General features: G+C 43.9%; 1 protein-coding gene across 1 annotated transcript in view; it reads left to right on the top strand.

The window, feature by feature from the left end:
• Fntb (farnesyltransferase, CAAX box, beta) overlaps nucleotides 1-10,855 on the top strand; it is a 56,120-nt gene extending 45,265 nt beyond the window's left edge. The window contains exons 9-12 of the mRNA XM_042691796.1: nucleotides 502-634; nucleotides 4,339-4,450; nucleotides 4,963-5,077; nucleotides 9,811-10,855. Of these exons, the coding sequence (XP_042547730.1) occupies nucleotides 502-634; nucleotides 4,339-4,450; nucleotides 4,963-5,077; nucleotides 9,811-9,939 (489 nt within the window). The 3' untranslated portion in view covers nucleotides 9,940-10,855. The remainder of the gene's footprint in view (nucleotides 1-501; nucleotides 635-4,338; nucleotides 4,451-4,962; nucleotides 5,078-9,810) is intronic.
• Nucleotides 10,856-13,957: the final 3,102 nt, after the last annotated feature.

The raw sequence follows: 13,957 nt of genomic DNA, 5'->3' as shown, positions 1-13,957 counted from the left end.
CTGCCTCAGTCTTGGTGGAGGACTTGCTGAGAGGCCTGGAGTGAATTTCCCCAGGTAGTAGGTGAGGCAGATGCTATGATGAGGTATAACAGAGCATTCCATTTATCTACTTTGAATAAATGTTCCCTGAGCAGTGAGTAGTGAGTATAGAGCCACTGACGGTCTTAGTTAGCTTTCCTGCACATGCTGTGTTTACTAAGACACTTTTGCAGGTCTCCTTACATATCAACTTGTTCTCTTTATTCTCAGCATCAGCACTGAATTGGAACCAAGTAAAGGTTAGCCACTGAGCAGAAATAAGTACTAGTAGCTTCAAAAGGGTCAGATTAAATGATCAAAGCAATGTGGAGACCAGAGGGAAGAAAGCCAGAGCCTCTAAATCCAAGAGCTAAGAAGTCATATGTAAGGAAGCCTTCTTCCCACAGAGCAGCCTGTCTTGCTGGATTTTGTGAATGTTTAGTTAACATTCTGCCTCTCCTGTCATTTTTTTTCCTTTCTCAGCAATGGGTGACAAGCCGGCAGATGCGGTTTGAGGGTGGATTTCAGGGCCGCTGCAACAAGCTGGTGGACGGCTGCTACTCCTTCTGGCAGGCAGGGCTTCTACCCCTGCTACACCGCGCACTGCATGCCCAAGGTGAGCCCAGGAGGCCCTTAGCTGGAACTGCATGGTAGTTGGTCTCCAAGTGGCCAGGAGCTAGCATGCCTGTTTAGAGGGGTGGAAGGAGCTCTGCCCATCCTGCATTTTGAGAACTCCATGGGGAGCCCCTTGGTGAGGGATTCATGTGCTCAACAGGATTTAGGGCTAGTGGTTGAGGGGTCACCTGTGGCAGGATAAGCTCCCTTATACCATAGTGAGGAGGCCCCTGTTATCTGGCGGAAGCAGCCATTCCTGTCTTGACCCCCTCAGTGACTGTCACCTCAGCTAGGTGTGAAGCTACAGCTTCTACCACAGAGCTTCATTCGGTCATGTCAGAAGTGCAATACTGTGCGCCTGGGCACCTGGTGACAGGAAAGGTGCAGAGAAGTGGAATGTTCAGAGAAAACAGCTACCATGTCTACTATGCTGACTGTGTAGATATCACCACCATTAGAAATTGTCAATTAGCCAGATGCCCTTGGCTCACATCTGTAATCCTTGCTACTCAAGAGGCTGGGATCGTATCTCTAGTTAACCACTGGAAGTGGTTAATTAAAACTGGAAGTGGAGCTGTGGCTCAAGTGGTAGAGTGATAGCCTTGAGTACAAAAGCTCATGGACAGTGCCCCGACCTGAGTTTAAGCTCCATGATCGGCAGAAAAAAAACAAAAAAGGAACAGTCGATTAGAAATTCATTGAGCCATCCAAACTGTGAGTTTGTTACACCTGTACCAGGTATTGCAAAACTCTACATTCCTGTCTGTGGGGGTCTCCAGTGGGGATGCAGAATCAAAGTAGACAACAATCAAAAAGTGCTGGAAACCTTCCTTCCTTTTCTCTTGGAACCTCAGGCTGCTTGTCTGCTGCCTGTTCTGGCTAGCTCTTTTGCTTTCCTGAGAGCAGGGTGTCACTGAGTACCAGCTGGACAGAGGAGCTGTGCTGCCTTGCTGGGTACTAATCCAACCCTTCAGGGAGATTCCCCTCCCAGAAGGAAAGTTTTCTTTGGACTCAGGTAGGTAATTAGTTGCTCAAGTGTAAAAAGTAAGATTCTTTTCTTTTGCCCTTCTCATCCTGTCCTTTTCCTCCTTCTTGTTTGTATTTTCCACACCTTATTCTTTAGCTGCTTAATTTAATTAGAGCTGTTGAGTTGTGGCCACTTTTGATACTGTAAGATAAACAGAGTTGCTGGGCTGTGTCCCCAGCTCAGGGCTACAGGGATTAGGCTCAGAGCTTTAAGATACAAACCTGTCTGTCTCTGGAGTCTGCACACTTTCTGGCTAGACCACTAATAGGATTGTCAGAAGACCCTTATTTCCAATAAACCACCAAAAAGCCAGAAAAAGAAGTGTGGTTCAAATAGTTGAGTACCAGACTTTAATGGAAAAGCCAAGTGAGAGCAGGAGACCCTGAGTTGAAGCCCCAGCACCATCACAAAAGCTTTTCTAAAAAGGAAAAGAAAATAAGCAATAAGTTTCTTGGACTTGGAACAGACTGGAGTCTAGCAGAGGATGTGTTCTGAGTGGCAGGTAAAATACCAACCTTGGAATGGAAAGGAGATGCATTATAGACACATCTTACCCTATACTATGACCACAGTAGTTTCAAAACAGAGTAATCTCATTTTTAGTGAGAGTTGGCTCTACAAATTAATAGAAAAAGCTGAGAATGTAGTGTTGTGGTACAGTGCCTGCCTAGCACATGCAAATCCTTAAGTTCCATCTTTAGGATGGGGGAAAAAAGAATAGACTCTAGGATATGAAATTACAGATAGTCATTTTCTTTTAGTTTGCATTTTCTGTTTTTCTCTACAATTGAAATGTTTCTTGTATAAAGAAAAATAAAATATGCTGGGCACTGGTGGCTACTCAATCTTGGCTACTCAAGAGGCTGAGATCTAAAGAATTAAAGTTTGAAGCTAGCCTGAGCAAAAAAAAAAAAAAATTGTTGAGAGTCCATTTTCAATTAACCAGCAAAATGCTGTACTAGAAGGTGTGACTCAAGTGGTAGAATGCCAATTGTGAACAAGAAAGCCAACCATGGCACGAGGCCCTGAGTTCATGCCCCTCTACTAGCATAGAGAAAAAAGGAAAAGGAAAACAACACAGGTTGGGAATTTGGCTCAGTGATAAAACACATGTTTAGCACGCTTAAGGCCATTCCCAATCTGTCTTTTTTTTCTCCCTTTCTCCCTCTCTCCCGCTTGTTCTCTCTCTCTCTCTCTGTCACACACACACACACACACACACACACACACACACACACACACACACAGTCTTTTTCTAGAAAAAGACCCAACAGAGTGCAGAATAGAGATGTAGGCTATTTCCTTACTCAGCAAGTGACTATTAGTAGCTCCATACCATCAACTGCCTTCCACCAGTGGAAGACAATATTTGAATAGAACAATGAATTACCAGTAGTCACTTAAAATCTCCGATGATTAAGTCAGTCTTACTTTGCTTTCTGGAGCATTAAGAAAGCCTCTGAGTTTCTTTGGGATATTCCTTGGTTGTTTCTTGTACATCTGTGAAATTGGGCTCCATGTGGCTGTACCTGTCAGTTATGGTTTAGAAATTGGGTAGATGAAAGGAACCTTTGAAATGCAAAATGATAATGGGGATCTGTAGTTGAAGGCAGAGAGGTAAAGGGATTTAAAAAGCTGATTTCCATGCAAAGTAATCATCCTGCTATCATTTCTCCCTTTATCTTGCTTCGATTATGTGTGATTGTGTCCAAATTCAGGAAGCTCCTTGTGGAGTTTATGAACTTCGAGATTTAAACCTCAGTAATACAGGAAGTAATTGAAGCACTCTATAATCTTTTGATAGTTTATAGCACTTTCTTTCCAGATTCTGATTTTACCCATAGGTTATTATTTAACTTCCAGAAATAATCATTTGTTTTAGGGTATGACATAAAGGCATATTTTATATAGAAAGTTTAATGTAGCTTTTCTGAAGTGTTAAGACATAAGATTCAGGGTTTAGTTTATTCATTGAATTATACATCCATCATCACAATTAACTTTAGAATATTTTCAAAGTCCTCATAAAAAAAAAACATTAAATAAATGTTCCTTCTTACCACCCCCTCCCCTCTACTGGGGATTGAACTCAGGTCCTTGTGTAGATGGCTTTATCACTTGAGCCACTCCTTCAGCTAGGAAAAAAAAAAAAATTGAGTCCAGAAATCATTTGATGAATTCCCTTTTGGAGATAGCTTTCATTCTGATTTAGAAAGTAGGAGAATAAACAGTTTATTACTGCCTGCTGAGAATTCCTTTATCTGTTTAGAGTTTTGCACAAGGTTCAGAAAGGTGCCAGAATACAGAATGATGGCTTCCAGGCATGGTAGTACATACCTGTAATTCCATCACACAGGAGACTTAGTTTGAGGCCAGCCTGGCTCATAATGAGACTCTATCAAAAAAAAAAAAAAAGGCAAATTTAAAAAAAAAGGCAAACAAATTGGTCATTTCAGGAGGAGTAGTAAGGTAAGTACTCAGTAAGCTAACAAGGTAGGAAGTGAATGCTTTGTATGGCTGCTCTTTGACACAGGACAAGGCTCAGCAGAAGGGATATGTGAAGATAGCAAGTATACCAAGAAAGAATGGAAGAGGAGGGAAATGAAAGCCTGACTGTTCTTACTGGCTCATAAAATACAAGTCATGGCTAACTCCTGCCTGGACCCTTTGTCTTTCAGGTGACCCAGCCCTCAGCATGAGCCACTGGATGTTCCATCAGCAGGCCCTGCAGGAGTACATCCTCATGTGCTGCCAGTGCCCTGCCGGCGGCCTTCTGGACAAGCCTGGCAAGTGAGTGTCTTGTCAGGATGGAAGGAGGGAGGGAGGGAGCAGGGGATGGCAAGCAGGAAAGGCAGTATTCTACAGCTCAGCTCAGAACCAGGCCATTGAAGGCTGGGCATCCCTTTAAATCTGCCTGCTTGGTGCTAGTGTCACATGGGGAAGACACTCTAATCAGTAGGACCCCAGCTTATCTGGTCTCCCTGCTCACATGACCTTCTCCTGAGAGGGGACAGGATGGCGGGCTTAGTAGCTTTCCTCCTCTGTTGTTTGTTTTGTTCTGTTGAGACAAACTGATTTAAGTAGAATAGGACAAAGGCTAAAATTATAGCCTCACTGTTGGGCGGGGTGGGAAGATAGGGCTTTTCAAAACAATGCTAGGAAAAGCCACACCTGTAGCCATGTGTAGCCTAAGGGCAAGGCAGGCAAAGCATATCACTGGCACCTGGATCCATGTGGTTGGATTCACTGGAGGGATTGGTGGGAGCAGAGGAGCACATGCTCAGAACTGCTTGTCCTTACAGGTCACGTGACTTCTACCACACCTGCTACTGCCTCAGTGGCCTATCCATTGCCCAGCACTTTGGCAGCGGAGCCATGTTGCACGATGTGGTCCTGGGCATGCCAGAAAATGCTCTGGTAAGGTGCAATGGGGACTCAACACCTCTTCTCCACGGTGTTTCTCTGAGCAGAGAACTTAAGCCTGCAGCACTGGCATGTGCTCCCTCTGTGAACAGGCTACAAAGCTCTTAGTGGACACTCCCTTACTCTTTGCTGCCCATTAGTGAGGATACAACCTTTAGGAAATGCAACTGTAGGCACTCAGGTTATTAATAGTGCAGTCTGATCTGGGATAGATAGAGGTTTTGTATGTTTATTCCAGAGTCAGGGATCCAGACCAGCACTTACCCCTTAGTTCCTCTCTGAGGAAAGTACAGCATATGCAGGGCATACTCACTGTATGCTGACTACATCTATCCTGGGTGTATCAGCTTAATGTCTCGTTAGAGATACTCTGAACCCAAATATGAGCCCAGGACATGGATTCATCTGAGATGTCCACAGAGGTCAAGTAACATGACCCACACAGATTTTAGTGAACACAATTTAGTGTTATGAAGTATTACAGTGTCCTGTTTCCACAATTGTGAATACTTAGCCTATTTTCTTATCTGTCTTCTTTTTTCTTTTGTTGGTCGTGGGGCTTGAACTCTGGACCTGGGCGCTGTCCTGAGCTCTTCAGCTCAAGGCAAGCACTCTACCACTTTAGCCACAGCACCATTTCTGGTTTTCTGGTGGTTGCTTGGAGTTAAGAGTCTCACGGACTTTTCTGCCTGGGCTGGCTTTGAACCGCAATCCTCAGATCTCAGCCTCCTGAGTAGCTAGGATTACAGGCATGAGCCACTGGTGCCTGGCCATTATCTGTCTTCTTAATCTTCCTTGTTTTGTTGCTTTTCAAACAAAAGAAACACAAATGGCGAGTAGATCAGTGAACAGATGCTCAACCTCAGAGAAAAATGAGAATAACAGCTTTATAGCCATTCTACATCTTAGATTTTTTCCTGTTTCCTTCAATGCAACCCTCTTCTTTTGTTTCTTCTCATTGCCTAGAGCTAACTTGTCCTGAATTTGACTTCTATCATGGCTGGGTATTTTTTGTCCTCTTAATATATCTGTTTCTACTATAAAAATATTAGTGTGTTAATTTTACATATTTTAAGCTTTATACTTGGGATCAAACCTAAGACCTTTTGCTTCCTAGACTACTGAGCTATAGCCCTGGCCTTTGATCTCTGGAGACAAGGTCTTGCTATGTGCATCATTCTGGTCTGGAACTTGTTACTCAGGCTAGCCTCCAACTGTGATCTTTTCCTGCCTCAACCTCTTAGGTGATGGGATTACAGGCGTATCCCAGAACATGCAGTCAAATGCTTTACTAGATAGCTACCAAACGTTCTTCAGCATGGTTTGTGCTATTTTATACTCACAGCAGCAGTAAGACAAGGCATTCCATAGGCAGATTTTTTTTCTTGTTGCCAGAATTCTTATCCTTAGCTCCTTAGCTCACTGATTTGTAATTTCAGATGTTTTCCTTTGTCTTGCATATTTGTAGGACTTCTTTGTGTAGTCATGATACTAACCCTTTCTCACTTATAGGTATATAGTAAGTATCTTTCAATTTGTGACTTTTCCTTTTTGCTTTATTTTTAGTGTTTGGACAGGGGCAGGGTATTAGGATTTGAACTCAGGCCTTCAAGTTTTCTAGGCAGGTACCCAACCATTTGAGCCCTAGTGCTAGTCCTGAATGGATTTTCACTTTAAAGTAGTACGCAGTTTATCTTTTCTATAGTTTGGGGTTTTTTTTGGGGGGGGGGGCAGTGGGGAGTGTTACTTAAGTAATTGTTCCTTTTTTGTGTGTGCAGTTACTAAGACTTGAACTCAAGGCCTTATGATCTAACGTACTTACTTGTATTTTCTGCTCAAGGCTAGTACTGTACCACTTGAGCCACACGTTCACTTCCAGCTTTTTGGTGGTTAACTGGACTTTTTGGTGGTTAACGGGACTTTTCTGCCCAGGCCAGCTACAAACATCAATCTTCAGATCTCAGCTTCCCAAATAACTAGGATTACAGGTGTGAGCCACTACTGCCCAGCCATAGTAGACGGCCTGAAATCATTTTTTAAAAAAATCTATCTTCTGGATCTTTTATTATTTATTTATTTATTTTTCTGTCAATCGTGGGCCTGGCGCTGTCCCTCAGTTCTTCAGCTCAAGGCAAGCACACTATCACTTGAGCTACAGCACCACTTCTGGCTTTTTTCTGCTTATGTGGTGCTGAGGAATGGAACCCAAGGGCCTCATGCATGCGAGGCAAGCACTCTACCACTGAGCCACCTTCCCAGTCCTCTTCTGGATCTTTTATAGTTTTCATTGTAAATATCTTTTACCTTCTTAGTTTATTCCTAGGCTTAAAAAAAAATAATTGTCTTTGAATTTCTTTCTTAGATTGTTCAGTATTGGCATATAGAAAAGCTACCAATTTCTCTATGCTAATTTTTATCCTGCGATATAAAAAAAAAGTGTTTAGCAGAGCCAGGAGTTTTTTGTTAGAATCTTTAGTATCTTTTAAATACAGAGCTCCATAATTTGCAAATAGGGATAATTCAATTTATTTCTTCCCTTTTTAAGTCTTTTATTGTCTTTCCTGTTGTACTGCTCTGCTAGGAGTTCTAGTACTACACTGAATAGCAGTTGGGAGAATGCAGAGAGTATAGAGACTATACCTGTGTCTCATTCCTGACTTCAGTGGGAATGATTTGTTTTCCTCCATGTAGCATGATATTGGCAATAGGTTTGTCATATATAATCTTTATTATGTTGTGGTCCATTCCTTCTATTCCTAATTTCTTCAGAGTTTTGTTTTTTTTTTTTGGGTGCGGTCGTGGGGCCTGAACTCTGGGCCTGGGCGCTGTCCCTCAGCTCTTCAGCTCAAGGCTAGCGCGCTACCACTTGAGCCACAGCGCCACTTCCGGCTTTTATCTTTTTGCTTATGTGGTGCTGAGGAATCGAACCCAGGGCCTCAGGCATGCAAGGCAAGTGCTCTACCACCGAGCCACCTTCCCAGCCCCTTCTTCAGAGTTTTTAACCAAGAAAAGATGTTGAATTTTCTCTGTATCTCTAGAAGTGATTTTGTGGGTTTGGTACTTTATTTGGTTTATGTACTTTGTTACATTGATTTGAATAGGTTGAACCATCCTAGCATTGCTAGAACGTACCAACTTAATCATGATGTGTTGTTGAATTCACTTTGCAAGTATTCATTAAGGAATTTGTCTGTGATTTTTATTGCTGCTGTTATTGTGGTCTTTTTCCAGTTTGGGTATCAAGGCTTTATAGAAGGAATTTATCCCTACCATGTTTTGAGAGAAGCTGACAAACAAAATACATCACAAGTCACGTTAAGTGCCATAGTTAACAAAGCACTGCAGTAAGACAAAAATTTTCAAGTTTGATTTGATTTCTGTCTATAGTGATGGCAAGATATAATTCTGTATTTTTTCTGACCAGCAGTATTTATTGTGGTTTGCAAGCTTTCATGCTGGTGGGCCTCCCATCAGTTTGTGTGTGAGGAAGTTCTGTTCTAGACTGTCATTCGGTTCCTTTGGCTTGTTTACCTCTGCACTTTAAACAATCTGCACACAATTAGGCAAGTACCTCTTTTTTGTTTTCTTTACAACTGCCTTTCCTTATGAGTTATAGGATCAGCTTATCAAATTCTTACAAATTTTTTTTTAAGAATTTGAAATTTTTGTTGGACTTGAACTGAATGTTAGGTTAATGTGATACAGCTGGCCTCTATTAAGGTTTTACTTTTATAAACATTCTAAGTTTTCTTTCATATTCTTCAGTGATTCTTAAATTTTGTTCTCTTGAAGGCTAGTACATTTTTGTTAGATCTATATCTGAGTAGTTCATGGTTTTTGTAGTTACTCTGAGTACAATCTTATTTCCCCATTATATTTTATAACTGGTTGTTAGTATATGAAATGGCTGTTGATTTTTATATGTTAATTTTATATACAGCAATCTTTATAAACTCTTAATAATTGTAATACTTTACAGACTCTCTTAGCTTAGGTATTCTATTTGGAAAAGAATGGTATCTTCAAATAAGGATAGTTTTGCCTCTTCCATTCTGACTTTTAAAAATCTTATTTACTGTTGTCTAAGATCCCCACATGGTATGTGGACTAGAGGTAGAAAAACTAAGAGATAGTGCCCAGGCCCTTAGTTCAAGTCCCAGTATGGGAATATACACATACACTCTCAAAAAAGCAGGGGGGAGTGGGGAGGAGAAGTGGGAGCTCACTGTATTGCCCAGGCTGACCTGGAAGTCACTGTGTAGCCCTATCTGGCTCTGAATTCCTGATCCTGTTGCTTCTACCTCCCTAGTGCTGGGGCCCAGGAGTGGGCCACCACATCCATTCTTATCTTATGTATCTTGGTGTGTATCTTTGATGAACCTTATACCACATTCTTAGAAGTATATTTCAGCTGGGTGCCGGTGGCTCATGCCTGTAATCCTTGCTACTCAGGAGGCTGATATCTGAGGATCGTGGTTCGAAGCCAGCCCAGGCAGGAAACTCTGTGAGACTCTTACCTCCAACAGACTACTCAAAAAAGTCAGAAGTGGCACTGTGGCTCAAGTGGTAGAGCACTCACCTTGAGCAAAAGAAGCTGAGGGATAGTGCCCAGGCCCAGAGTTCCAAGCCCCAGGACTGACCAAAAAAAAAAAAGGGCATTTCAGCAAATGAAGGATGTATGTATTTCCAGGGAGCACAGTATGATGTTGGATCTGTTCTCTTTACAGCAGCCTACCCACCCTGTGTACAATATTGGACCGGACAAGGTGATACAGGCCACCACATACTTTCTACAGAAGCCAGTCCCAGGCTTTGAGGAGTATGAGGAAAAGACAGCAGAGCCTGCCACTGACTAGAGGACCTGCGTCCCTGTGCCACCCAGCTCCCCAGTCAGACAGAGTTTCTGCGTTTCGGTACCTAGTGCATTCTGCGCTGCACCAGCCTTAGCTACCATGGAGCCATGTGTGGTTCTCTTTGTCCTTTCTTGTCAAAACAAAACCAGTGGCTCTGAGTTTGGAGTACACAGTGGCGTGGTTTTTAAAATTCTTTTCACATCTGTCAAACCAAAACTCTGTCAGCTCATGCAGTGAGGCGGGGAGCAGTGCATGCCAGGAGAAAGGAGCCCTCCCTGCCAGCCTCCAGCCTGGATGGTTGCACTGAAACGCATGGCATCTGAACATTACAGGATCCATAGCCACTGCTGCCACTCCCAACAACATGCCACCATTAAATCACCAGACAGGACACCCTCTTGTGGGTGAAGATTGGTCAACTCCATGCCAATGTGGGGCTCTGGTTCCCACCAAAATGAGCTCCCTGGAAAAGACCATGTTAGGGCCACAGTAAGAGGTACTTCTGCCTCTTGCCTCCCATCCCAGTTATTTTCAAGGGACAGAAGCTGGGGGTGGGGGAACTGAGCCACACATCTCTCCAAGGCCACGCCTGGTGCACAGGCCTTACCTCAGGTGTGCTGACTTAGATCCAGGTAACCAATTATGAGTGGAAACAGGCCTCTAGCTCAACTCTAGGCAGAGGAAGCAGCCCCCAGTGCCCAGCCCCTGCCCCTCTCATCATGTACCATGTAAAACCCTCTGAGGTCTTAAGACCCTTCGGCGTGTTTCCATCTTCGCCCACAGATTCCCAACCCATCTTCTGAGTGTTGTCTTTTTTTTCTCAGCATTAACACTACTAAGTCTTTCACCTTCATTATGACTCAGGATTTAGTTCTGGCTTGCCCAATCTAGGCTCACAGAAATAGTCAAGTGCTAGACAGCTGGCTGCTGTGGAGGCAGAGGCCTTGTGAACTAGTGGGGGCAGGGTGAGTGCTATCCTCCCCTTGGGCCCTGCTAGTGCCTCTGCTGCTCCCTGCATTGAGCCCTTTGGTGGTCAGTGGAGTGCCAAGTTTGGTCATCTGTCCGCTGCTACAGTCACAGCCAGCTCATGTCACTGTCTTGGCCTTCTTGTGAGCAGCCCTGGGCTATAGGCAGACCAGAGCTCAGAGATGCAGCATGAGGCTCTTCTCAGAAACTCTGGCTATTTGCTGCCTCTAATTTCCTATTGCTTTGGCATTCTGGGCTATGTATTACCTCCTTGAAATAATAAAGGAATAACATTTTCTATAATGTCTGTCATTTGTGATCTGTACTGACAGTTCCTTCAGAATGTCTAGTGTTAGGGAGTTTTGAAGGTTGCCATTGAATCATGTTTCTCCCATGTAAAATGTTTCCAGACAATTTGCATGGGCCTTTGCAAGTGAGACAGGACATCAGTTCCACCCTCACACACCTTTGCCTCTAGTTAAGGAGGCAGTGTGCCCAGTGAGGAGTAGAAAGGGTTGTTTTGCAAACTCCCTGCACTGCACATCCTGCATTTCAGCATGTCTGTCTCCTCCCTGAGTACGAGTGGAGGCTGTGCTCTAGAGCCCGGAGTAGGCATTCTGCATGGTGGGAGATAGAGGTTCTGACTAGAGGCAGAGGTTGGCATGGAGACAGACTGGAATCTTGCAGTCATCTGGCTTTGTGTCTCCTCTGTGGAGAGACCCTCTTCCTAGGAAACCCAAGAAGGTAGGTGTTCTGCTCCAACAGGGAGAGAGGAGTCCTCAGAGGACGCCCACACCCAAACAACCTAAATCCAATCCCAAAAGTAATTCTTGATTCCTGGTTATTTTTGCCCGGTAAGAAAGTTGGTTTTGTTTCGTTTTTGGTGGAGTGGGGCTGCAAAATTGAAATCTATCCTTCTCATTACTAATGCAGAAGGCTCTGGGCACAGTAATAATAATTGGTGTAACGAAGACACAAAACGGACTGCTTCCATCTGAGTTTGCATTACAACAAGGAGCTGGGCCTAGTAGGGTAGGTAAAGTCAAGCTAGGGAGAGAAAAGAGGGTGATATATCAGTGTTTACACTGCCATTTCCAGAGATTTATCTTCTCTTGGACTTTCCAACCCAGCATTCAAGACAGGTCCTAGAAGCTAGGTGCAGGTGGCTTATGCTTGTAATCCTAGTTACTCAGGAGACTGAGACCCAAACATTGCAATTCAAAGCCAGCCTGGGAAGATGAAACTGAGAGACTTATCACCAACTAACCAATAAAAAGTTGGAAGTGAAGTATGACGCAAGTGGTATAGTACCAGTCTTTTTTTTTTTTTTTTGAGTCCGGTCATGGGGCCTGAACTCGGCCTGAGCGCTGTCCCTTAGCTCTTCAGCTCAAGGCTAGTGCTCTACCACTTGAACCACAGCACCACTTCTAGCTTTTTTCTTTTTGCTTATGTGGTGCTAAGGAATCGAACCCAGGGCCTCAGGCATGCAAGGCAAGTGCTCTATCACTGAGCCACCTTCCCAGCCCTAGTACCAGTCTTGAATGAAAAAAGCTACGCAAGAGCAAGAGGCCCTGAGTTTAAGCCCCAATATTATACATGCACATACACACAATTTGCTAGGTTTTAGAGATAACATTCTCAGACTTACCAAGCAGATCCGTGTATGGAAGATACTACCATAACATCTAATCCCAACAAACATGAACTGACCCACCAATAAATGCAAAATGTCCACAGAGCTCTTTCCACACGAGCCCCACCTTCCCCTTAAGCCCAGCTTGAATGTCCTAGATGTTGAGGTCCTGCCAGGCCCTCCTGGGACTAGCGAGGAGGCCTCCTGGGTAAGGCAGAAGGAACATCTTTTCTGAATCAGAGGTTAGACTCTGGCCAGTAACTGTGAGATCACAACACAAACCCAAAGTGAAATACAAGCTGCCACTTTCCTTTGATGTGCTGCCCTTCACAGTCAACCTTTTCCTGACCAGCCTTCACCCAGAGTCTGCTTCCCTCATCATTGGAGGCTCCTCTACTGGAAGATGGATGCTTAATCCCCTGACTGCTCAAGTTCATCCCAGAGTTCACCTATTCCAGAAACTTCTCTAGGCTCACAACCTGTGGAGTTAATGCCAGTCTCAGTACCAGCCTGGTAGCCATATCAAAGCTTCCAAAGCTCTTTCAGAAGAAAGGAGAATAGCTGTGCCAAGCCGGAAAAGAACCAACCTCTGTAAAGACATGATGTCCTTGGTTAACTTCTATCCTGTTTCCTAGCAGAACTCAAGCAGCTGGAGACGTCCAACTCAGAACTGGAGATGCTGAAGCTCTATGGAGCCCATTCTTGCATGGGTGCCTTTGAAGTACACAGCAGCAGCATCTTCCTCCTGTGGCAGCACAAGTGGTACATTCACCAGCAGTTTCAGATAGCCCACATTACTGGACCTTAGCAATCAGAAACTAGAAGTGGAAGTGTGGCCCAAGTGGTATAGTACCAGTCTCGAGTGAAAAGAGCTATGCAAGAGCAAGAGACACTGTGTTTAAGCCCCAGTACTAGCGCACTTGTACACACACACATACACACGCGTGTGCGCGCGCAATTGCCTAGGTTTTAGATTCATTCTTAGACCTATCAAGTAGATCCGGAACCTAGAAGAGGTAACTCAGAGCTCAGCTTTATTTCACCAGAGCTTCCCAGGGTCAAGACAAAGGAATAGAGTAGGTCACAGGTGATCTGGGATCAGCCATCCTTTTCCTTGAGGAAGTCTGAGGGGTTCATCATGTAGACTTATGACTAAAAACCCAAGGATCACAAGGCATTGGTGCCTCGCACCTGAATCCTAATTATTCAAGAGGCTGAGATCTGAGGATTGTGGTTTGAAGCCATCCTGGGCAGGAAAGTCTGTGAGACTCTTAACTCCAATTAAGCACCAAAAAAGCACCAAAAGTGCCAGAGAGCTAGACTTAAGCAAAAAAAGCTCAAGATGGCACCCAGGCCCTAGGATAGGCATAAAACAAAACGAATCACCAAGGATTATCCTGCCAAAGCCATTTTGTGGACAAT

Source organism: Dipodomys spectabilis, unplaced genomic scaffold, assembly GCF_019054845.1.
Source record: "Dipodomys spectabilis isolate Male_0828 unplaced genomic scaffold, ASM1905484v1 ptg000146l, whole genome shotgun sequence".
Lineage (NCBI taxonomy): Eukaryota > Metazoa > Chordata > Mammalia > Rodentia > Heteromyidae > Dipodomys > Dipodomys spectabilis.
The sequence above is the reverse complement of the archived record's forward strand: the minus strand, read 5'-3'. Positions and strand labels throughout refer to the sequence as shown.